Source organism: Biomphalaria glabrata, chromosome 9 (genome assembly GCF_947242115.1).
Source record: "Biomphalaria glabrata chromosome 9, xgBioGlab47.1, whole genome shotgun sequence".
NCBI lineage: Eukaryota > Metazoa > Mollusca > Gastropoda > Planorbidae > Biomphalaria > Biomphalaria glabrata.
The window spans coordinates 22389839-22416559 of NC_074719.1; the positions used below are offsets into that span (position 1 = coordinate 22389839).

Sequence of the window (26721 nt, forward strand, 5' to 3'; positions counted from 1 at the left end):
CATAACAAACATATCACACAACCAGACAGCCTAGCAAACATCTCGCACAGCCAGGCAGCCATAACAAACATCTCACACAACCAGGCAGCCATAACAAACATATCACACAACCAGGCAGCCTAGCAAACATCTTGCACAGCCAGGCAGCCATAACAAACATATCACACAACCTGACAGCCTAGCAAACATCTCACACAACCAGCCAGCCATAACAAACATATCACACAACCAGACAGCCTAGCAAACATCTTGCACAGCCAGGCAGCCATAAAAAACATATCACACAACCAGACAGCCATAACAAACATATCACACAACCAGACAGCCTAGCAAACATCTCACACAACCAGAAAGCCATAACAAACATCTCACACAACCAGAAAGCCATAACAAACATCTCACACAACCAGACAGCCATAACAAACATATCACACAACCAGACAGCCTAACAAACATCTCACACAACCAGAAAGCCATAACAAACATCTCACACAACCAGGCAGCCATAACAAACATATCACACAACCAGAAAGCCATAACAAACATCACACAACCAGACAGCCATAACAAACATCACACAACCAGACAGCCTAACAAACATCTCACACAACCAGACAGCCATAACAAACATCACACAACCAGACAGCCATAACAAACATCACACAACCAGACAGCCTAACAAACATCTCACACAACCAGAAAGCCATAACAAACATATCACACAACCAGAAAGCCATAACAAACATCACACAACCAGACAGCCATAACAAACATCACACAACCAGACATTCATAACAAACATATCACACAACCAGACAGCCTAACAAACATCTCACAACCAGAAAGCCATAACAAACATATCACACAACCAGACAGCCTAACAAACATCTCACACAACCAGACAGCCATAACAAACATCACACAACCAGACAGCCATAACAAACATCACACAACCAGACAGCCTAACAAACATCTCACACAACCAGAAAGCCATAACAAACATATCACACAACCAGAAAGCCATAACAAACATCACACAACCAGACAGCCATAACAAACATCACACAACCAGACAGCCTAACAAACATCACACAACCAGACAGCCTAACAAACATCTCACACAACCAGACAGCCATAACAAACATCACACAACCAGACAGCCTAACAAACATATCACACAACCAGACAGCCATAACAAACATATCACACAACCAGAAAGCCATAACAAACATATCACACAACCAGACAGCCTAACAAACATATCACACAACCAGACAGTCATAACAAACATCACACAACCAGACAGCCATAACAAACATATCACACAACCAGACAGTCATAACAAACATCTCACACAAGCTACTTTGATGAGAAAAAAGTTTGTAACATTGATTTAGGTCAGTGTTTCCCAAACTTTTTTGTTATCAGAATACTTCGCACATTCTGATTATTCAGCAGAACAATTTGCTTATTTTTGAAGACATTATTTCATGTAGCAGCTTACTAGTTAATTATTCCTTTAGTTCGTGCGGCACCTATTCAGGCCTCGCGAACACTAGGGTTCCACGGAACACAGTTTGGGAAACCCTGATTTAGGTAAATAATACAAACAATAAAAAAAGAGTAGAAAGAAGAAACCTGGGAATGTTTCTCCATATATTCTGACAATAAACAATGAAGAACAGACAACTCTTTGCCAAGGTCGATGTAACCATCAAATTCAAGGAACTGGTTGCTACCTTCATCACTCTGTAATACACAAAGTAAAAACTGAACATTAGAGCAGGACTTCAGTCTAATATAAACACTTTGGATTTGAAATTTATAAACTGAACATTAGAGCAGAACTTCAGTCAAATATAAACACTTTGGATTTGAAATGTGTAAACTGAACATTAGAGCAGGACTTCAGTCAAATATAAACACTTTGGATTTGAAATTTATAAACTGAACATTAGAGCAGGACTTCAGTCTAATATAAACACTTTGGATTTGAAATTTATAAACTGAACATTAGAGCAGAACTTCAGTCAAATATAAACACTTTGGATTTGAAATGTGTAAACTGAACATTAGAGCAGGACTTCAGTCAAATATAAACACTTTGGATTTGAAATGTATCAACTGAACATTAGAGCAGGACTTCAGTCAAATATAAACACTGGATTTGAAATGTATTAACTGAACATTACAGCAGGACTTCAGTCAAATATAAACACTTTGGATTTGAAATGTATAAAATCAAGTACACGTTTCATAATAAAATTTATTAGTAAAATTCGGAATCCTCTGGCTCACAATAAAATTTGGTATTACTTGGTTTCATAATAAAATGTAATACTATTTGGTTCAATAAATTCTTTGGTTACATAGTAAAATTTGGTATTGTTGGACAAACTAGTTCTATGGTGTTAATGTTGGTTCATAATGCATTTTTAAACTAGGAACAATTGTGAGAACATCAATTGTCTAGTGAAACTGTAAAAGTGTACTTATTGTTTATATTATTTACTGCAATTGAAATTAGATACAATATTTTTTTAATGCCATTTTCAGATCCAGAAATGTTTAAATACAAAAAAAAAAAATAATAGTAAATTGTAAACAATAAAATTTTAATAATTTTTATTAAAAATGTAAAAAACAAACTGAGGAAAACAATTTACTAGATGATTTCACACAAATACAGGAAAATTTAAATTATAAACAAAATAGTCTAGATTAGTAATGAAAAGATGTTCAACATTTTTATAGTGACTTAAATTTTGTGTCTTAAAAATGTATCAGTGGTAATTAAAACAGCAAATTCTTGCTTTGTAATAATGTCATTACCACAGCTCAAACAAAAGCTGTTATACTAATAGTGCTGCCTCATTGATGTCATTGCTTTATGCTAGATAATACATACACACAGTAATAGCAAACATATGGTCTATTTACTGTCTGAGGCATTGTCTTGCTGGTAATTTTTAATTTGTATGAAGTGATTCAATATTTGTTTTTATTATGCAATAACAATTTTCAATATTTATTTTAAATGTGTTTTGTATGTCTTAGTTCTGTCTACATTAAATTAGTATTTAATTTATTTCAGGCTATCGTTAATCTCTGATCTAAACATTCTTGTCCATACTGAATAATTGAATGCTCTATTGTGACTCACAGATATTTTGTGTAAGAAAGTCTTCATGTTGCTGGCCTCCCTTTCCACAAAGCTGTTCATGAAGATCATAAACTCTTCCTTGCCACCAAACCTATCAATTTCAATCAATACAAAAACAATTAGAACTCCATCTTGGATGTCAAATACATTCACAGATATAGAACATGTAGTAAACTATGGACAGAAAACAAAAGCCTGTTGGGATTCAATCAGAAGCAAAGTATGGACAGAAAACAAAAGCCTGTTGGGATTCAATCAGAAGCAAACTATGGACATAAGAGTTAAGGAACTTACTGTGTAAAATTGGCAAGGGTCTGTATAGTTTTGGCAATCAGCGTTAGATTCCTGGAAGCTCTTTCATTGGGATACTCTGGGGCATCATAGAGAAGAGATATGAACAGTTTAGTGTTATTTGATGGGACATGGGATGTGGTCCAGGTCAGGTCCAAATACTTATTTAATTTTTTTTTATCAAATTAAACACACAAAAATGATTAAAAATACATTTAAAAATTCATCAGCTGGTCTATATAAATTATGAAATCAATCAAGAAATTCATTCTATTCCAAATCAAATAATATAATATAAAATTTCACACATATTGTCATTATTATAGGAAATTATTATTTGATTTGAAATAGAATGAATTTCTTGCTTGATTTAAATATATATATTTTTGTTAATTGAAATGTATTAACACTTTAAAATATTTAAATCATAATAAAAAAAAATCCAAACCATGAATATAAGAAATTAAATACAATTCAATATCCATACAATATGATAATAAAAGTACTTGTTATAAATAATTTGACAGAAACATTACAAGCAGTATTGGTGACACATTAGAGTCTTATAGGGAAAAGAATAAGATTTTCAGATGAAATGTGTCAGGAAGTTGTACTTCAGTTCATTGCTTTTAATAAAAAGAGAAATAAAATTTAGATCCTAAGTGAAAAAAATTCTAATTGGTCAGTAGTACAAGTTCAAACTGCTTAAATGAGTTTATGTTAATGTTTCTGTCTCTGCTCACCTTGAGTCAAATTAAACAGACTAGGAGACAATATGGCAGGGCAAAGGAAACGTAGAAATATGCATCCACTGATCAGATTGTCACTGTAGTCTTCTTTACCTCGGGCTTTACATTTCTCACGCAGATTGGCAAACACTTGTCTCATTTCACTGCAACATACAATAGCACAGATTTAATGGCATTTATTACAGAAAAACAACAACAGTTTGTATCTTTTTAAAATAGGTTTCTATCACACCAACAACATTTAGTATCTTCAAAAATAGGTTTCTATCACAACAACAACATTTAGTATCTTTAAAAATAGGTTTCTATCACAACATTTAGTATCTTTATAAATAGGTTTCTATCACAACAACCACATTTAGTATCTTTAAAAATAGGTTTCTATCACAACAACAACATTTAGTATCTTTAAAAATAGGTTTCTATCACAACAACATTTAGTATCTTTAAAAATAGGTTTCTATCACAACAACCACATTTAGTATCTTTAAAAATAGGTTTCTATCACAACAACAACATTTAGTATCTTTAAAAATAGGTTTCTATCACAACAACATTTAGTATCTTTAAAAATAGGTTTCTATCACAACAACATTTAGTATCTTTAAAAATAGGTTTCTATCACAACAACATTTAGTATCTTTAAAAATAGGTTTCTATCACAACAACATTTAGTATCTTTAAAAATAGGTTTCTATCACAACAACATTTAGTATCTTTAAAAATAGGTTTCTATCACAACAACATTTAGTATCTTTAAAAATAGGTTTCTATCACAACAACATTTAGTATCTTTAAAAATAGGTTTCTATCACAACAACATTTAGTATCTTTAAAAATAGGTTTCTATCACAACAACATTTAGTATCTTTAAAAATAGGTTTCTATCACAACAACATTTAGTATCTTTAAAAATAGGTTTCTATCACAACAACAACATTTAGTATCTTTAAAAATAGGTTTCTATCACAACAACAACATTTAGTATCTTTAAAAATAGGTTTCTATCACAACAACAACATTTAGTATCTTTAAAAATAGGTTTCTATCACAACAACATTTAGTATCTTTAAAAATAGGTTTCTATCACAACAACATTTAGTATCTTTAAAAATAGGTTTCTATCACAACAACATTTAGTATCTTTAAAAATAGGTTTCTATCACAACAACATTTAGTATCTTTAAAAATAGGTTTCTATCACAACAACAACATTTAGTATCTTTAAAAATAGGTTTCTATCACAACAACATTTAGTATCTTTAAAAATAGGTTTCTATCACAACAACATTTAGTATCTTTAAAAATAGGTTTCTATCACAACAACATTTAGTATCTTTAAAAATAGGTTTCTATCACAACAACATTTAGTATCTTTAAAAATAGGTTTCTATCACAACAACATTTAGTATCTTTAAAAATAGGTTTCTATCACAACAACATTTAGTATCTTTAAAAATAGGTTTCTATCACAACAACATTTAGTATCTTTAAAAATAGGTTTCTATCACAACAACATTTAGTATCTTTAAAAATAGGTTTCTATCACAACAACATTTAGTATCTTTAAAAATAGGTTTCTATCACAACAACATTTAGTATCTTTAAAAATAGGTTTCTATCACAACAACATTTAGTATCTTTAAAAATAGGTTTCTATCACAACAACATTTAGTATCTTTAAAAATAGGTTTCTATCACAACAACAACATTTAGTATCTTTAAAAATAGGTTTCTATCACAACAACAACATTTAGTATCTTTAAAAATAGGTTTCTATCACAACAACATTTAGTATCTTTAAAAATAGGTTTCTATCACAACAACATTTAGTATCTTTAAAAATAGGTTTCTATCACAACAACATTTAGTATCTTTAAAAATAGGTTTCTATCACAACAACATTTAGTATCTTTAAAAATAGGTTTCTATCACAACAACATTTAGTATCTTTAAAAATAGGTTTCTATCACAACAACATTTAGTATCTTTAAAAATAGGTTTCTATCACAACAACATTTAGTATCTTTAAAAATAGGTTTCTATCACAACAACATTTAGTATCTTTAAAAATAGGTTTCTATCACAACAACATTTAGTATCTTTAAAAATAGGTTTCTATCACAACAACATTTAGTATCTTTAAAAATAGGTTTCTATCACAACAACATTTAGTATCTTTAAAAATAGGTTTCTATCACAACAACATTTAGTATCTTTAAAAATAGGTTTCTATCACAACAACATTTAGTATCTTTAAAAATAGGTTTCTATCACAACAACAACATTTAGTATCTTTAAAAATAGGTTTCTATCACAACAACATTTAGTATCTTTAAAAATAGGTTTCTATCACAACAACATTTAGTATCTTTAAAAATAGGTTTCTATCACAACAACATTTAGTATCTTTAAAAATAGGTTTCTATCACAACAACATTTAGTATCTTTAAAAATAGGTTTCTATCACAACAACATTTAGTATCTTTAAAAATAGGTTTCTATCACAACAACATTTAGTATCTTTAAAAATAGGTTTCTATCACAACAACATTTAGTATCTTTAAAAATAGGTTTCTATCACAACAACATTTAGTATCTTTAAAAATAGGTTTCTATCACAACAACATTTAGTATCTTTAAAAATAGGTTTCTATCACAACAACATTTAGTATCTTTAAAAATAGGTTTCTATCACAACAACATTTAGTATCTTTAAAAATAGGTTTCTATCACAACAACATTTAGTATCTTTAAAAATAGGTTTCTATCACAACAACATTTAGTATCTTTAAAAATAGGTTTCTATCACAACAACATTTAGTATCTTTAAAAATAGGTTTCTATCACAACAACATTTAGTATCTTTAAAAATAGGTTTCTATCACAACAACATTTAGTATCTTTAAAAATAGGTTTCTATCACAACAACATTTAGTATCTTTAAAAATAGGTTTCTATCACAACAACATTTAGTATCTTTAAAAATAGGTTTGGATCAAGGCTAATGAAACTGAGCTTGAGTTGTAAACCTTTTGTGACTGAAGAACATCTTTGTGTCTTGTGTTATAATAATAATAATCTTTATTATCCGTAAGGAAATTTGTCTTACAATTTGTGCATTACACCAAACAAAAAACATTATAACTATAAGAAACCAAAGTGTACATTCACACCAGACTCACTCATAATTTACATGTGACAAAGTTTATACCAGATTGTTCTTATTTAATGATTTGATTAATATAGATTAATGTAAGGAATGATTATCGTGCAGCTTGTCCTGAACTGAAGCTAACAGGATAATTGTGTAACATGTTGTTAAATTTCTTAACACAAATCTTTAAGTACAGCATTACTCTTAGAAAATAACTTGGAATATAATCTTTAGAATGTTTAACTTTTTATTTCTGTCTTTTTTCCTGATGCGATTGTTTTATCTTTATGTTTATTTCATGGGACCAAAATAATGTGATGAAAACAATTTTTTAAGTGTATTGGTTAATCTTTAATGACATATGAAGTGCAAGAGGTATTTAGTTTTAGATTTTTCCATATTTTAGGATTAAATGTACAATTTAAGGTTCAAATCAATTAAATTTTTTAATGAATTTTTTTTATTTATTACACTTTTGAAGCTAAATCAATTTCCTTTAAAATAAAATTAAATGTGTTAGATCAAGAAGTTTAGTTAATTTTAGTAACTCTACCCCCACATTTTTGTTCATTCCAGAAAATTCAAAACTAAACACATTGAAAAATTTAATTCAGGTTACATTGTATAGTTCTCTAAAGTCAAGATATAAGTTTTAGGATATACATATTTATTTATGTTGTTTTTTTAGTTTCAATTTAAAGAACTTAAACTATAGCTTTGAACCAGGCTTTTTACCAAAGCTACTGAATAGTCGCAATATCCCATTAATCTAGTAGTACTTTGCCTAGTCCTACACTTACTAAGGAAAACGTATAGCAGAATCAATGACTTTGGCCCACACCAGATTGCAGTACATGTCCAGATTTTTTTGTTGACAAGTCAAGAGAGGCTGAGATGGCACTTTTGTGGGGTCTACCTCACAATCATCAGTGGTCTGTATCAGTTCTTTTACAAATCCACCTAGAGTGTCTTGAAGATACTGGTAAATTGAAACAACAAAATATCAATTTAATATTTCATGCCTTAGGAGAAATAAACACAAATCAAAACAATAGAAAGAAAAAATAAATATTACTCAAATCTTTACAACAAATATTTATATCACATCTAGATTTTTTTTTTTATTATCTGCAGGGGTCGACTGGATGTCAAAATTAGCCCTTGCATTACCATAACATCTGGACCATTGTCATACGATGTAGGTTTACATCTATTATTGATACCAGCCCCTCAAAATAATTAAAGTTTTGATAATGCAGTGAAAACTGAACGCAAGCATGCAAAAGTGGGTTTAGTCAGATAGGCCTCATTTAATGTACTATATTTCTACATCTAGACAGAATAAAGGACATCTCAGTACATCAGAGGGATTGTGCAACTGCAGCCTTAACTAGTTTGAATTTAATACTATATTACATGATTTTGAAATGGTTTGATATTACTAAAAGAGGCATAACTTTTGAAAAGGGAGCAACATGAAAGTTCTTGCAATGATCAAGGATAAAAAAAAGTCCCTCACCAACAAATTTTATCAACAGTATTAAACATGAAACTTTGAAAGTGATCTTGTGTCAAGATGCTTTTAAGCAGATTCTTTAAACATTTCTTTAAACATTTCAAGGTATCATTCATATCAAAAGTTACTTGCACTAGCATTAACTAAAAAAAAAACCAAGCTTATGATTACAAAACCTGCCCATCAATAAATTGTACATTTTTAACATTGAACAACACAACTTGATCGATGACACTTTAGTCCTGAAATGACTATGGATCATCTCAAAGAAATGAGATGAAAGCCTGGACATTAGCTATGGTAGGAACGATTTTGCCTACACAGCAGTTCCCCCTCTCCACACAACTGATCAGCGATCATACTGGCCCACCAGGCATTTGCCCATAGAGCCTGTCTGCCCCTGATGACCCACCCTAAAAAACAAAACAATTTAATTATTTTGTCAATTATTTTTCTGTGTGAAGAGCTGTACAGCCTACAATGAAATCTGAATGTTTCAATGTAACAAAATAAAAAAGTGTCAAGTGTGAAGTGAACTACTGACTTTTTCTCCAACGAGTTTCATGTAGGCTTCCATTGCTTTGGTTGCAATGCTGTTTCCTCTGAAGGTCAAGTGCTCATCATCTAAAGACATAGACACAGTCCAATGAGTTCTTCACAATCAATACAAAGTGAGACATTTTAGGAAACAGAACATTCGAAGGAATCATTAAAGAAAAATGAACCACAAAAAAAAAAAATAAAAAAGCTCATGCTCATCAAGTGCTATTCTTAATGTTTATGAATTCAGTGGTAAAAAGTTTTGATCAACTTTAACGTAAAGTGTACAGAGTCAGAGTCAGCAATGTGATCAAATATAAATGTATTTCCTAACTAGGAGGAGAACTACTAAGAGAACTGCTCAGGACTCACCCAGTCGGGAGATTTCCTCCATGACAATATCCGACAGGAACTCACAGGCTTTACTTTGTTTCTGTAAGATGTGCACCAGGCTAGTGGCAAAGTCTTCCTTCTCTCTGACACTCAGCAGTGGCTCAAACATCTGGCACAATTTCTTGTAGTCTGTGCTTAGGTACTAGACACACACACACACAAACAAAGAAGTTAAATAATATGTGCTTAGGTACTAGACACACACACACACAAACAATGAAGTTAAATAATATGTGCTTAGGTACTAGACACACACACACACAAACAAAGAAGTTAAATAATATGTGCTTAGGTATTACATACACACACAAACAAAGTGTGCAGTCAATAACTATGTCACTACAGTGTTCATTATCCCTAATTAAAATGTCATATGAGACAATTTTACAAAATTTTTGTGATCTTCAGATAGCAAAATCTGAAATAAGCCTAAAATGTCCTATGATAAATGTAACTAAGACTCTTGGCACCTTCATCAGGTAAGTAGTCTTTTAAAAATATTTATATTCAGGGATTTCTCATAGATTAGGTTTTTTACATTGACCTATTTCAAAAAAATGTTTTAAAAACATGCAAATCATAATCTACAGACCTTAATGAAAGACTGGTATGCATCAAGAGGTAATATGTCAACAGTTTGTTTCCTGGCTTTGATTCTAATAATGGGGAGCTCACTCTTGGTTTCTTTACCAGCTTTACCCACAGTTCCAGAGCTGCAGGTAATCCTGAAAAAGTGGCACACCACTGATATAAGAACATTTCACACAGGCATCTAGATTATATATCCAAGTCTACACATTACTTTACACAGGCATCTAGATTATATAACCAAGTCTACACATGATTTCACACAGACATCTAGATTCTATATTCATGTCTACACATTATTTTACACAGGCATCTAGATTCTATATTCAAGTCTACACATTACTTTACACAGACATCTAGATTCTATATTCAAGTCTACACATTATTTTACACAGACATCTAGATTCTATATTCAAGTCTACACATTATTTTACACAGACATCTAGATTCTATATTCATGTCTACACATTATTTTACACAGACATCTAGATTCTATATTCAAGTCTACACATTATTTTACACAGACATCTAGATTCTATATTCATGTCTACACATTATTTTACACAGACATCTAGATTCTATATTCAAGTCTACACATTATTTTACACAGACATCTAGATTCTATATTCATGTCAACACATTATTTTACACAGACATCTAGATTCTATATTCATGTCTACACATTATTTTACACAGACATCTAGATTCTATATTCATGTCTACACAGTAAAACCAAGATATGCTTCAGCAAACATAAATTTAACAAAAGTATAAGAATTCTGCTTACCACTTCTCGATAACTTGTCTGTTGTTGATTTCAGACAGACACAGATTGATGTAACCTGATTCAACATTACACAATTGTTAAGCCATTTGTTTAAACATGTCAATGTATACAATTTCAGCCTCTTTGACAAAGCCTAGAGCCATTACTTTAAATGTGTATTGCCTAAACACAAGCAGAGCTAAGGCTATTTTTATTTATTAGCCAAAAAGATGATTAACTTTGAAAATCTAGACCATTCTTGTGATTTGGGTCTAAAAAGTATCAAGGTTCTGGTTTGTCTTTAATTCCTATAAATGTTTAGTACATTCAGATATATATATGTATGTGTTTGTGCTTAGTTGGACATTTGTGTTTATATTTGTATTGAGACTTAAACATTTATTTCTAATTCTACTTGCTATATCTTCCAATCAATGTAAGCTATACTTGTATTATCTAGCCAATTAATCCAATGGACAACAAGACTTGAGTAAAACAATCCTGCAAAGCATCAAGGTAATCTTACCTAATGTTAAATACAATTAAATACTGACATGATTCATGTAAAAAACTTTCATATTGATAATTTTTGTTTCATTAAAACAATTGTGTTCAAGTCTTAAAGATATAAACTAAATAGTCTGAGATACAAGAATTCTGATATGATCTTCCTATTAGCATTCATTTCCCAGACACAGGATGGAAGAAAGTCAGACTAGAAGAACAAACAACTGACCAACAAGTGTGGTTTTGTCTTTCTTTTTCTTCTTGTCAGCATCTCTGTACAGGTTGATGGTGATAGTTTCTACAGCTGGTAGGTTCCTGTCAGATCAAGAAATCAGTGTGTGAGTGCATATAAAGGAGTTAAAATAAATTAAATATAGAGCCAAACCACTGATAGTTGAGTGACAACAATCTGAGACTGTCCAACTTACTTGAACTCAAAGTGTTCCCCCCAGAACAACATCTCAGTCATAGTTTTGATAGAAGTCACAGCGTACAGTTCCCGGTCCAGTAAAATTTCACAGAAATATCTGAGAAACAAGAGAGAGAAATGTTTTTAGAATCCACCTACAGGAGATAATTAACTGCAATCCACATGATGACTTTGACATACTAGAGGACATTCACTTCAGTACTTTAAACATTTTGTAATCACATATAAAAACCACTTTGAGCATATTGTGAAGAAGTTCTTGGACTTCTAACATCAGTTCACAAAAACTGTTCTTTTAAAAGATTCCAGTTCCAGCTGTATCAGTTTGTGTTGTTTTTTTTTTTTTTTTGCATAACTGTGATACAATTACTTGTGAATGTTATCTGTCAAAACAAAAAGTTGTCTACATGTAAGGTGCAGCTATGGAAGGAACCAGAAGACAGAAGAAAATAAAGGAAGTGGGGGAGGGGGGCAACACTGGACACATGGCCAGGAAGTTAAAGGACAAAGAAAACAAAATAAAACAAAACAAAAATTACTTTTTGTGTATTTATTTTTTCTTTGCTGTGTTTTTTTTCCCCTTCATTTGTATTATGTTCAAGTTCTGTTTAAATATCTATGAAGTCCTTGGAAGATTAATGTGAACTAATGTCTTTAAGATGAGTTTTACATTCTCATTATTCATGAGGCTTTGCAATGATCATTTGTAATCACTATTTAACAAATTAGATTGACAGACCCAGTAACACAAGGATACAAGCACATTTCTTATTCCTTAGTTGACCTTTTATCTCCAAAGTGTCATTAGAACAGGCAATGGGAAGCCTAAGACAGCTAAGGAAGCCAATGATGTGGGTTGATAGGAACAGGCAGGTTCACACATACATGTACAGGACATAATACTATTCTTTAGTTCAAGAAGCTGTGCCTGGACTTGTGAGGGAATACAAGTCTTGCCACTACCCTGTAGAGTCTACATCCTCCATGAGTCCTCACCAGCCAGTGTTCAAGTGCACAAAGGATGTCAAGGTCTATATTTAGAAGCAGTGGTAGACATTCCCCACTAGACAACTCCTAGTTTGATCAACAATCCTTGTAGTCCAGGTTCTCAAAGTCTACATTCACATCTCTCGTGCAATCCCGTGACCTGACATTTACATACACAAGTCTGGGCCCTCACACTTAGCTTCTTGACACACTTAGGGAGTGCAAGTGTTTGCTTTAGGTTCCTTTACTCCAGACATACCGTGGGAACCTTAAGACACCGTTTCATCTCCCCCCCCCCCCCCCCGCCTCGATTTGATTCAACAACAGTGAATACATTCTGACAAGTCCAGAACTAGGTCATACATTCAATGCCAAATTCCATTTCACTGTTGGGGGCGTTTTGAACTCATGCTGTGTGACACCGAGGTAGCAATGCTACCTTCAACAATAATGGGCTACAGCACCCCAGTCATTTACTTTATAAAGTAAAATAAATATAAATATATTTTGTCTGTCAGGCAACAATTGATAGTTTATGATGAAAAAAAAAAGTATACGTTTAATAGAACCTATAGGGTGACCAAGTTTCTATCAGAATCAACATATCACAGAGGTCACGCTTCTATCACAACGTATCACAGAGGTCACGCTTCTATCACAACGTATCACAGAGGTCACGCTTCTATTACAACATATCACAGAGGTCACGTTTCTATCAGAATCAACATATCACAGAGGTCACGTTTCTATCACAACATATCACAGAGGTCACGCTTCTATCAGAATCAACATATCACAGAGGTCACGCTTCTATTACAACATATCACAGAGGTCACGCTTCTATCACAACGTATCACAGAGGCCACGCTTCTATCACAACGTATCACAGAGGTCACGCTTCTATTACAACATATCACAGAGGTCACGCTTCTATCAGAATCAACATATCACAGAGGTCACGTTTCTATCACAACATATCACAGAGGTCACGCTTCTATCAGAATCAACATATCACAGAGGTCACGCTTCTATCACAACGTATCACAGAGGCCACGCTTCTATCACAACGTATCACAGAGTTCACGCTTCTATTACAACATATCACAGAGGTCACGCTTCTATTACAACATATCACAGAGGTCACGCTTCTATCACAACGTATCACAGAGGCCACGCTTCTATCACAATGTATCACAGAGGCCACGCTTCTATCAGAATCAACATATCACAGAGGTCACGCTTCTATCACAACGTATTACTAAGGTCACGTTTCTATCACAACATATCACAGAGGCCACGCTTCTATCACAACGTATCACAGAGGCCACGCTTCTATCACAACATATCACAGAGGTCACGCTTCTATCACAACGTATCACAGAGGTCACGCTTCTATCACAACATATCACAGAGGTCACGCTTCTATCACAACGTATTATTAAGGTCACGCTTCTATCACAACATATCACAGAGGCCACGCTTCTATCACAACGTATCACAGAGGCCACGCTTCTATCACAACATATCACAGAGGTCACGCTTCTATCACAACGTATCACAGAGGCCACGCATCTATCTAAAACGTATCACAGAGGCCACGCTTCTATCACAACGTATTACTAAGGTCACGCTTCTATCACAACATATCACAGAGGCCACGCTTCTATCACAACGTATCACAGAGGCCACGCATCTATCTAAAACGTATCACAGAGGCCACGCTTCTATCACAACGTATCACAGAGGCCACGCTTCTATCACAACGTATCACAGAGGCCACGCTTCTATCTAAAACGTATCACAGAGGCCACGCATCTATCTAAAACGTATCACAGAGGCCACGCTTCTATCTAAAACGTATCACAGAGGCCACGCTTCTATCACAACGTATCACAGAGGCCACGCTTCTATCACAACGTATCACAGAGGCCACGCATCTATCTAAAACGTATCACAGAGGCCACGCATCTATCTAAAACGTATCACAGAGGCCACGCTTCTATCACAACGTATCACAGAGGCCACGCTTCTATCTAAAACGTATCACAGAGGCCACGCTTCTATCTAAAACGTATCACAGAGGCCACGCTTCTATCTAAAACGTATCACAGAGGCCACGCTTCTAAACGAGAACGGCTCATTTTCTAAACACACACACAAGCAAGTCACATACATGTTATCAGTGGCGTAGCTAGAGTATATGATGCCTGGTGCGGTACCTCATCTTGATGCCCCCCCCCCCCCAAAAAAAAAAAACAACACAAAACAACTAACTAATTAATAACATTGCAAAACCTTACTTTTTTCAAAATAATATGTAGGCCTATTCATTAATCAGATATTGTTAATTCTTTCATGACCTTAATGACCTTTCATGACCGCAGCATTATCATAGCCTTTGTATCGATGAAGTCAACAAAAGACTCACGAACCTGCACCCTGTCATTCTCCATGACAACATACCGTAAAATTTGGGAAATTTGATCCAGCTTTGAGATGTCAGGTGTACTGTCAAAAATAATAGAGAAATATTTGGCTTGTTTTACTTGCTGTATGATTTGTTTTTTTAGCGTGATCCCCCAATATTGTAATAAATTCATTTTGTATTTGTGGAGACATGTATATATTCGATATGGAACAAAGCTTAGTTCGAAGCACATGCTCCCTCAAGAGTGGATCGTACTTTGATAGTAATTTTACTAACTGTCCAGGTTTTCGTCTCTTGTATAATCAAATCTTGGGCCTTGTTGTCAATATTGTTCCCTACTCTCAGGCAAACTTCAAGTTCCCTCCAAGCAAGCGATGACTGAATGTGAGCTCTGCTGGTCTCATGTTTTTCTATTTTCGGGGATAACCTCCACCACTCATTGAATCCATCTTTGGATTTAAATGAAGATTTGGTACTTGATCTTGTTGAGAAGAGCATGCAGGGGAAGCAAAATAATATTTATTTTTTTTTGGCGAATAACACATCCACTTTCTAAGAACTTTCTCGCCGTTTGACATTTGCCGGAAAAACCAAGCCTTTGAAAGCTTTCTAGCCTTTCCTTTTGCTGATTCTTGATGTCTATACGCCTCTCTGAATTGACTGTCCATACGCTGAACTGTTTCAGATCCTTGAGTGAAAAGGTGTATGCGAATATTATCTGTGATGACATCAGGCCAATCTCCAATGTCGTTCAGTCTAGAGTTTATTATCCTGCTTTCTGTATTGTTTACACTGTCTGATGGTTCAGCTTCTTCAGTATGAATTTTTGAGGACATGCTTGTGTGCTGTCCTTTAGTCTCTAGAACCTGCGGTATTGAAGTATTTTTTCTTTTCACGATTTCGGCCTCATCTTTTTTTTTCTGAATTCAATGATAACCGTCTCATCTTGCTTTGTTGCTTTTAATTGTTCAGTTAATTCATACCCATTAACAGCTAGCCTATAGTCGGTGGACTCTGGCAATGATGTGACTTGAAATTGTCTCGATGCTTCTTTAGACTTAAGAAATTTAAGAAACGCATCTCACTGCGGTCAAAGAAACTGCTTTATGCGGATGACATTGTCCTCTGGTCAACCGGCAAGAAAGCCGACCAAATACAGGCGGCATTACAAGCAGACCTCCAAACCATCTCCTCGTATTGCGACAAATGACAGATTCTGATAAACATTGCCAAAACGACCTGGTCCCTGTTCAGCCTATGGATCGACATTCTTAAGGCTCCATTCGAGCTTCAACTTAGTGGGCTGCGACTCCAACGTGAAAACACGCCAAAATATCTAGGGGTGACCCTGGATAGAAAGTTGTCAATGCTCCAGCACGTCCAGGAAGTTGAAAGAAAAGCCTCGGAGAAGTTAGTGTTACTAAGAAAGCTGGCCAGCACAAAGTGGGGTGCCAAAGCTTACATGCTACGCACATTGTACTTAGGGGCAGTCAGATCACACATTGAGTACAGCTCAAGTATATGCTAGTAAAACTGCCCTCGAATCACTCGACCGAGTACAATCACAGGCACTAAGGTTCATTTGTGGCACCTTTCGGACAAGCCCAACAAACGCTGCTGAAATCTTAACAAACGAGGCCCCTTTACATTTAAAGAGGGAGAGGGCGGTACTTACAGCCTATGAGCGCTATAAAAGGGGCGACAACATGTACCGTGTGTCCGAAATAAATCTAGTAAATTATAAGAGTCAAACTGTTCTATAGCTTACATTGTATGGAAGAAATAGTCAAGGAGATGAAACAAAATAGCGACATGACTAGTTTATAAATCGTTAGTTCATGTTTAAAATACAGTAGTTGAAGTTTGTTCGTGTCCATACAATTAGTCGTTTTTACTGAAAAGCTCACGGAAATAGGAAATTAATACACACTGGGGGAATCTTGGTGCCCCTCTCCACTTGGTGCCCTGTGCGGCCCGCACCACCCGCACATTGGTAGCTACGCCACTGCATGTTATATTATTTCTCCAGATCAAAAGAAGAAAACCCATTCACATCAAAATTAAGTAGCCCCATAAATAAAGCTAATCTTTATTTTAAAAAAAAATCTTAAAGTGCGTAAGGTGAAAATTGTATGTTAAAATAGCCTACCAGATGAGAGATTCACAGCAGCCACAATCAATACATAGTAACTTTCATTCTAATTCATTCCAGAACCCAATAACAAGATACATAAAACAAGGCTGGGTGATAACACAAACATATACATAGTAACAAACCATTACCAACTACAACCCTAGCTCCGTTAATACATAGAAAAGAGTCGTGTGCGTGTCAAAAGTGTTGCCGATACTGTTGTATTGTTAGTTTAAACTAACTACGTAATACCACAAGGGGCTGAGATTTATTCATGTTACTATTATTATTTTGTTAATATTCTTATGTATTCAATGAAGTGCTAGTTATGAAGATCTAGTTCAATGTGAACCTGTTTTGTAAAGAGCCAATCTCTCATTCAAAGCCTCAACAAATCAACTTTTCCCTTTGGTTCAATTGTGCATTGTGTGTAGAATAGGAAACGCTGTGGTTTTAAATGAGATTCAATAGGCATACTAAATAGCACTGAACCATTATCTTCAAAAACAAAATCTAATAAAATACTCAGAAAGACACAAAGATAAAGGCACAAAGATAAAGACACAAAGATAAAGACACATTCCTCGTTTCAAATGCTAAGAAGAATGTGTACAAATACTCCTTCGTTCTTAATGCTATTAAAGCATGGAATGGGTTGCCTGAGTCAGCCAGGAAAACCAATGACTTAGCAAAAATCGAAGACTGTTTGTGGACATTTATAATTAGATTGACCAAGTAACACTCGTAAGACGTAATCCTCTACTTTTTGAAGTAACGTCTGTATTTTACAAGATAAAACTAACTAGATTCTTTCTCTTTTATTTCTTTAAAATATAAGTAGCTAGTTTGTTTTTCAGAAAGTACTTAATTTAGTAATACAAATTTAAAAAATAATATTTTTTTTACATAAAAATCCAAAACCGTTTGCAAAATGTGTTTAAGATATTCAAAAAATAACCTCCCTAAATAGTTTTTTTTTTTCTTATTAATAGTGAGTACCTGTAAAAATGGTGTGTTTTTATGAAAAAAAAAACTGCTTGCATAGTTGATTTTAGTAACTAAACTTTTTGCTATAAAAAATAAAACAACAGAAAAAAAAAACCTGTTGCATCAGAAATTGGAAAGATCTAAAACATAATGATATCAGATTTTCAATATCTTTTATAGAGATCTAAAGACAGACGGACAGACAGACCAAACAAAATTAATAGCGACTATTTCCCTTTTGAAGGGCGCTATAAAAAAAAAAGAAAAAAAAAAGGTGACGTTAATATTTGTGTAGATGTAGTTCGATGGGGACTCACATCCCAGCAATCACAGAAACATGTCAACATTGGGCTGGTTCATGTGTCTCGTTTTAGTTGACCAGTTAATGTCCCCTTTAAATTCACCAATTGGTCCTTCTAGTTTGGCAATCAATGTCCCCTTTAGTTCACCAGTCAGAGATCAAGATGTATGAAGAGAAGTTTACTAACGAAAATGGGATTGAATATATATCATTAGATAGTAGATATAAAAGAGGTATAGCATATTATCCATTTCAGACCTTGCAATCTATAGGAACAGATGACATAAAGGTAATCTGTATGGCCGACGGTTAACGAGGGTGTAATGTGACCAGCACAATGACCAACCGCCATTACTTTCCCCAACTTAAGTCAGGTACTCAGAGTTGGTTACCACCACGCCCCCTACATCACTAGACATTTTGAGACTAACCCACAAGTCATGAAAACATTGTATGTCATTGTGGCTGTAATGATTCTTTGACCACCTAAACCTTAACACACAACTAAACCAGAAAGAAATCCCAAGTTTAGTTTTTTCCAAACTTTTATAACACTGTCTAGTTAAATCGTCTGATGAAATGTCGACTTTTCTGACACCATTGTAATAATCTGTAGAGAGAATCAACTAGTTCTACCCAGCCAGCCAAACCTTGTCCCACAGAAAGAAACTCGAGACCCTCGTGTAGCTCAGAACTGCGTTTATTTAACAGGGATTTTTTTTTAAAAATCTTTTTAGAAAGTATTTATAGAAACACTCTATGATTTCCAGTGTAGGCCGAGGGTTTAGAAAGAATATGAGCTAATTATGCTGGGCTGTCGGCCAAGGCAATCGGACGGGTACATCCCAAAAGGATAAATCTCCCCCCTCCTAAAAAACGATGGTCGATAACTCTAGTCAGTAGAAAACTGATCATTATCTACCCTTTCAATCACAATCTTCAGAAAGAAGAGCCTACATAACGATGGGTGGCGACATAATGTATAAATATCTGCAGCTCAAATCTCCAGTTCATAAATCAACAACTTATATTCACATTGGAGATATTGAAAAGTAAGGATTTAGTTGAACCATGCATGGAGCAGTGCTAGAACTTGAAATTTGAAGTTGTGGTGACACTAGGTTTTAAAAAGAAAAAGATAATGGGAGGAAAACTCAGCACATCATTGCAATCCTCCTCATCATCAAAAAAAGGGACAAATCTGGACAAAGAGAAGATATCAATGGCATGGACTGTCTCTATAGTATAACTTTAGAAACGTTGTAGAGTCAGCCATACCAGTTGACTGCATTGATAGGGCGATTTGAACCACATATACAATTGTTTCTCTACATAAACAGTCATTAAGACCCCACATACTTTCAACAAAATTAACTAGTGCTTTTGAAGTAACAACAAGTAAAGGAAAGATGATTGTGTGAGTGATATACTGAGTAACTACTGCTGGGAGACATAGCACAAGCTCTACGATTGTGTGAGTGATGTACTGAGCAACTACTGCTGGGAGACATAGCACAAGCTCTACGATTGTGTGAGTGATGTACTGAGCAACTACTGCTGGGAGACATAGCACAAGCTCTACGATTGTGTGAGTGATGTACTGAGCAACTACTGCTGGGAGACATAGCACAAGCTCTACGATTGTGTGAGTGATGTACTGAGCAACTACTGCTGGGAGAGATAGCACAAGCTCTACGATTGTGTGAGTGATGTACTGAGCAACTACTGCTGGGAGACATAGAACAAGCTCTACGATTGTGTGAGTGATGTACTGAGCAACTACTGCTGGGAGACATAGCACAAGCTCTACGATTGTGTGAGTGATGTACTGAGCAACTACTGCTGGGAGAGATAGCACAAGCTCTACGATTGTGTGAGTGATGTACTGAGCATCAACTGCTGGGAGACATAGCACAAACTCTACGATTGTGTGAGTGATGTACTGAGCATCAACTGCTGGGAGACATAGCACAAGCTCTACGATGGTGTGAGTGATGTACTGAGCATCAACTGCTGGGAGACATAGCACAAACTCTACGATTGTGTGAGTGATGTACTGAGCATCTACTGCTGGGAGATATAGCACAAACTCTATAACATATAAATAGCCATTTTGGAGGCAGTCCTGCCTTTACAATAGTCCTCACCTTTTCTTAGGCGCCACATTCTTAGCCTCTAGTATCCACAGTTTGAGTGAGCTGTCTGTTCGTCTTAGATGTTCTTCGTGGGGACGATGAGCTCTTCTTAAACTTGATCAAACAAAACAATAGACACATTACGACATGGTTACTAAATGTACATAATTTAAAAAAAAAAAGTCTGTTGTGAATACTAAAGGACAGGCGTCATAGTAAGACTAGTGAACTCTGGCATTTTACTTCTCGAGACATGATCTTTTCCCTTGCGCCGTTGCATTTTTACCATTCTTTCTGCTTCTGTTGTGTATGGCATCTGCAATCGGAGACCCTTCCTATATGCTCTCTCTTCATGTGGATCTATCCAGTGCTACTTTTTCCCAGCTGTAGCGTCGATTTTGAAGAGCTTTATGTCGAGTTTGCATACATCCACGGGCGACCAGCGGCTCTCCTGCCTTCTATTAGATCGCCATACAGAATGTCTTGTGGAAGTCGACCTACTGGCATTCTACGAACGTGGCCAAGCCAGCCAAGGCGTCTGCTGCTGATAACAGAGCGGATGTCCTGGCACCCTGCTCTTCGTAGCACTTCCTCATTGGTTATTTTATCTTGCCACCTTTTTTAAAGATCCGACTAGTGAACTAGGCAATTGCAATTCTGTCCAACACAGATCATTTCAACCTGCATGGACGGCATTATGTTTTGATACAAAATGCTCGTGTGACTAGTCAATTATCATCTTTCTAGGTGGATAATCCAGGTGGGTATTCTAGAAATCCTCAAACTCCATTTCAGTGAGAGCTTGAGCGGTTCAAATCCTCTCTTACAAAAAAAAAACAACAAAAAAAAAAACGACCCTTGTCAGAAGCCCTGATCGTGTGTGTAACGCAAATATAATATATGTCACCACACAAGTCGAGAATGTGTTGGTTTCCCAGACCTGTGGAGCCCGAGTCCAGCAAGTCTGGGCCAATCTAAAGGAACATGAGACACTGTCTTCCTAAAGGAACACGAGACACTGTCCCCTTTTCCTGGGGAACGTGAACCAAAGTTTAGCCTGAACTGTGCGATCCATGAACTAATCAGGGGTAATACAACTGGGTAGTCATGATGACTAGTTGGTCATTTTAGATGAGTATTCCAGTTGATTATTTTATACCGGTATAAGTATCTCAGATGGGTACTCTAGAGAAGCTATACCACCATCATCAAACTACATGTGAGTAAGGGTGTGAAATGAGAAAATTCTCTCTTGCAAAAAGCCCTGTACAGAAACCCTGCTCTTGTGGCTTCCCAGACTTATCAAGACATAGATCAGCAAGATGTGGGGCGGGGGTACTCAGCATTTTCTGAGGCGGGGGGTACAGTGATTCAAAATTTGACTTGAATAAAGACCAATGGGTATCGGGTATTCTAGATGACATGATGAGATGGTTTTATAGATGGTTTTATTTAATAATAATAATAATAATTATAGCTTTTATATAGCGCTACTTTCATGCTTATAGCATGCTCAGAGCGCTTTTGGTCCAATCTCATTTGTGGACCGGTGGGGGGGAGGGGGTATCTAGCAGTTGGTTTTCCGTGCTGCCATTAGGCGCTCAGTAAACACAACTCTGCCCGAGTCGGGTGTCGAACCTCGAGCCCCCTTCTAGGTAGCCAAGACAAGCCAAGTTCAAGCTTAGCCTCTCGACCACGCTTTCAGTTAGGTAATCCCTATTGGCCTAGCCGTGCCCTCTAATCACCGTTTCCACCCGAGAAAACAAAACAGCTTCCTGTTGAGGTGCCGAAGGACCAAGTCCATTTCACTGGCGGGGATGGAAAGAAGCCTTAACAAACATGTCACTATCCACACACCGGGGACGTTTTAATGTAATACAACTTACAGCGTCAAGGGATACAAACCATCGATAACAGGGATGTAAAAAAAAAATCTGGAATCTTTCCCAGACAAAACATTTTGATCAGACAGGCAGATGGCGTCAAGATTCCGTGTGCCTAAAGTTGCAAGAGTCGCAACTCTTGGGTCAATTACAAAGATGGGTATTCCACGTGGGCGAGTATTCCATATGGGTATTCCAGGTAAGTTTAGGTAGTCCCCCCCCCCCCCAAAAAAAAAGGGTCATCTCTTACCTGGACAGCCATCTGTCTCTCTCCTCTGCGGTGGTGCAAGAGATGTACTTGCTGCCCTGTGAAGTGGCCACCTTGAAGCACTGACCTTGACCCAGCACGCTACTGTGGAGCGGCTTAACCTCCACATCGGGGTCCCTCAGGTCGAAGGAGTGCATGCTGGGAGGTGTGGCTAGCAGGGACTCGTGTGACCTTGAGCTCCGGAGCTTAGCATTGATGAGAGACCTGGAGATAGAACAAGAGACGAAATCATGAGTAGAATGTCAAGGATTTGGCGATCCATCGATATTAATCAATCAAGTGGACAAGTGTAAAGATAATCGACACAAGGGGCTGCGAAATGTGAGACATTTCCAAATCTAAAGCGTTTTATGGTGTACCTGCTTCGCCCAATGCTCGTTTTGTCCAGGGTTCTATTCAGTCCGGTCACGCCAGCTTATATTCTGGTAATATAGTGTCATTAGACATCTATGAGAGAAGTGCAGAAATAAAAGGAAATGTCTGATTTGAGAGAGAGAGAGAGAGAGAGAGAGAGAGAGAGAGAGAGAGAGTATCCTAATATAGTTTTTTTTTTTATCCTGTCAATTATCTATAAAACTACATTCTACTAAAAGAACATTAGCATACAAACTGAATACGACCTGTGAAAATTGTGATAACCATTTCTATAACGAACAGGTCCACAAGCGACAATAGTTGGTCGTTTGCGTAACATCCTCACATTGTCAACTGGAAAGTTGTTCAGAGATAACCTGCTACCGACCGGCTACCGTGTTACATGTACACATCCTTATGTAGCAGAACAAGTTGTCAGAGATTCCCACGGTAGCAATTCAGTACGTAAACATTCTAAAGATTTGTTCATTCAGTAATTGCATGCAACGGGTTATATTTCTTTAACACCACAGAAAACCTGTATAGATTTCTATATTTAGACTCCATATGTTGACCTTCTATTCAGATCCCAATAGAAGAAGATAATTTTTATGAAGCGCATGAAAAGATTTTAGCCTATAATTCAATTTCATCACTAAATGGATTGTTGATGTACATGTTGGGTGTAGAAGAAACATTGATTATTACATTCGAACCATAAGGAAAGACAAGCAATAATAATATTTTTTTAATGGGTGTGGGGTAGGGGTAAGATACAGAGCTAGAAATAGACATTGAAGGGGTGGGAGGCATCCTTTCCCTTCTCTTTTGTAATCTTACTAGTGAGACATTCATGTGAGTAAAAAAAAAAAAACGACAAATCCTCCATCTCACTTTACCCTTAAAGTAACTAAGTTGCGCAGGTAATGACTAGAAATACTACAGTTGTTACACATACGCTACCAGGTCTGACACTCCACTAGAGACAACATCACAATGCCTTAATCCAGTTTGATAGTAACATTCGATTTGGAGATGTAAACATGTGACGAAAGCGTAATACTCTATGATGTGAGTCTCCGTAGAAACAGTGGTCTACTAGAACTCCTACCATTCCACTTGTTCGCGGCGTGTGTGTGTGTGTGTGGACGGGGGCTGGGGTGGAGACAATGAAAAACATAACGAGGGAAGAGAAAAATAAAAAAGAGAGAGGCGTGAGAGGAACAGAGGAGGAGGAGGAGGAGGGAGAAAGAGAAGAGACATGAATGGAGAGATGTCTGTTGGTGTAAACATAGGTCTACATTCGAAACAACGGCTATTTTAAACAATGACGTCATATAAAAAGAAAAAAAAAGAATTTCTGAACAACAAAGTTAAAAAAAAACAAGGTTACAAAGACAGTTTGTGTGGAAACACAAACTTAAAATCGGCCCCCGAAGTGGTCCACCCAGGCAGGCTTCAATATTTTCAGAAAGAACATTCAAATGAAATTATATCAAAGACAAATGAGAGATAAGAATGGAGAAAGAAGGTTGACAGATCTTGTGTAGTGCCACACTGGTGCTGCAGATCAAAGGATAGGTGAAAGTGAATGTAAAGTTAGATGTGAACCTGGCCTAATTAGTTCCCCTTGCAGACCTTGTGGTCTATAGGGCAGATGATGTAAAGTTCATCTGTTTTTGTGGCCTACGGTTAACGAGGGTGTCATGTAGCCAGCACAACGACCAACCGTCTTTACTTTTTCCCAACTCATGTCGGGTACCCATTAGAGCTGGGTAGACTCAGAGGCGCCCAAGGATTCCGAAGTTGAAAATCCCAGTCTTCACCAGGATTCGAACCCAGGACCATCGGTTCGGAAGCTAAGCGCTTTACCGAGCCTCTCCTGGTCTTTACATAATCTTTTATTCGAATTCTCAAAAGCAATACATAAAAAAAATGTTCAAGTAAATGAAATTTATAAGATTACTATTCCTTTTAAATTAGGTCTAACTTATAATGCATACTAATTAGCTTTTTCTCTTTAAAAAACTGCTTGCATAACTGATTTTAAAAATTAGATTTTTCGCTTTCAGGAAAAAAAAAAGTAGCCGTTGCATCAGAACCTTGAATGGTCTAAAATATTGTGATGTCGGTTTTTCAATATTTTTTCTAGTTTACGAGATCTAAACGGGACGGACGGACAGACATTTCGCACAAAACTAATAGCGTCTATTCCCCTTTCGGGGGCCGCTAAAAATCTAAATCAAGAACAAAGAGACTGGAATATAAATTCCTGTGAAGGAAGAAAACCTGTCAACCTATTAGAAAATGTTGATCTAAACATGTGCTGTCAAAACATCATACAACTTCCTAGATTGTCATGTTCTACACCTACAGAGATCAAAGCTTTTAAGTTTTTCTTTCACTGCTTGGACACAGCGTTCAGGACTAGACTGGAAGAGGGCTCACATAGCAAGTCTCTATATCAGTAGTAACAGTATTTCTTTTTTTCATCCAAGTGAAGATCTCCTTAGGCACACTGTACGTTAGAAAGCAATGAGTTGAATCAGATAAGAACTGTACAAACCAGGACAGACTATTACGGCAGACATTACGAGGCGAGGAGTTTTTGCACAGAAACACAACTAAATTTAAACTGCTAAATCCTAACAATAGAAGAACTGTCTGTGTGACAATCAACGATAGAACTATGAAGAAAGCCAGACCCTAACCGATATACCTTTGCACAGTGTTTCCAAACTCTGTTCCGCGGGACACTAGGGTTCCGCGAGGCCTGACCAGGTGTTCTACAAACAATTGGAGTAATTAATGTGTAAGCCTATGCGTGAATTAATTCCACAATAAATGCAGAACAGAAAAATCCATTCTATTAGCTCTTCTAGTGAACGGAAAAAATCCATAACAACATGACAACATGAACTTTGAACTGCTCTCGATTTGGCTATATCGAAACAAAGATTCAGTTTGTTTGAAGAGTTCCACAAGGTTGTAAAATAAAGTCTCGTTGTTGTTTTTACCTCGTCTCCTACAAAGTAATTGTGCGAAGCCTCCTTTCTTATTACGTTACAACCAAAGACAGGGTATTGTAACAAGCTCGACACACACACCAGATATTGGATCTCATCTCGGATTTATGCTCTTCTA

General features: G+C 35.9%; 1 protein-coding gene across 27 annotated transcripts in view; it reads right to left on the reverse strand.

Annotated features, from left to right (window-relative positions):
• The window catches only part of LOC106071147 (ras/Rap GTPase-activating protein SynGAP-like), a 212801-nt gene that overhangs the window by 10991 nt on the left and 175089 nt on the right, over positions 1 to 26721 (reverse strand). For 26 of the 27 annotated variants that reach the window (XR_008779765.1, XM_056041130.1, XM_056041131.1 and 23 more), the window contains 13 exons: positions 23206 to 23427; positions 21085 to 21186; positions 12099 to 12197; positions 11900 to 11985; positions 11185 to 11239; positions 10402 to 10534; positions 9789 to 9951; positions 9421 to 9500; positions 8161 to 8339; positions 4198 to 4346; positions 3458 to 3533; positions 3164 to 3254; positions 1639 to 1749 (listed from right to left, as the gene is read on the reverse strand). Coding sequence is in view for 26 of the 27 variants with exons in the window: in XM_056041130.1 (XP_055897105.1) it covers positions 1639 to 1749; positions 3164 to 3254; positions 3458 to 3533; positions 4198 to 4346; positions 8161 to 8339; positions 9421 to 9500; positions 9789 to 9951; positions 10402 to 10534; positions 11185 to 11239; positions 11900 to 11985; positions 12099 to 12197; positions 21085 to 21186; positions 23206 to 23427 (1546 nt within the window). In the remaining variant the exon portion in view is untranslated. Of the gene's footprint in view, positions 1 to 1638; positions 1750 to 3163; positions 3255 to 3457; positions 3534 to 4197; positions 4347 to 8160; positions 8340 to 9420; positions 9501 to 9788; positions 9952 to 10401; positions 10535 to 11184; positions 11240 to 11899; positions 11986 to 12098; positions 12198 to 21084; positions 21187 to 23205; positions 23428 to 23843; positions 23995 to 26721 lie in introns of those variants that run through there. The other variant, XM_013231183.2, reaches the window with a different exon arrangement.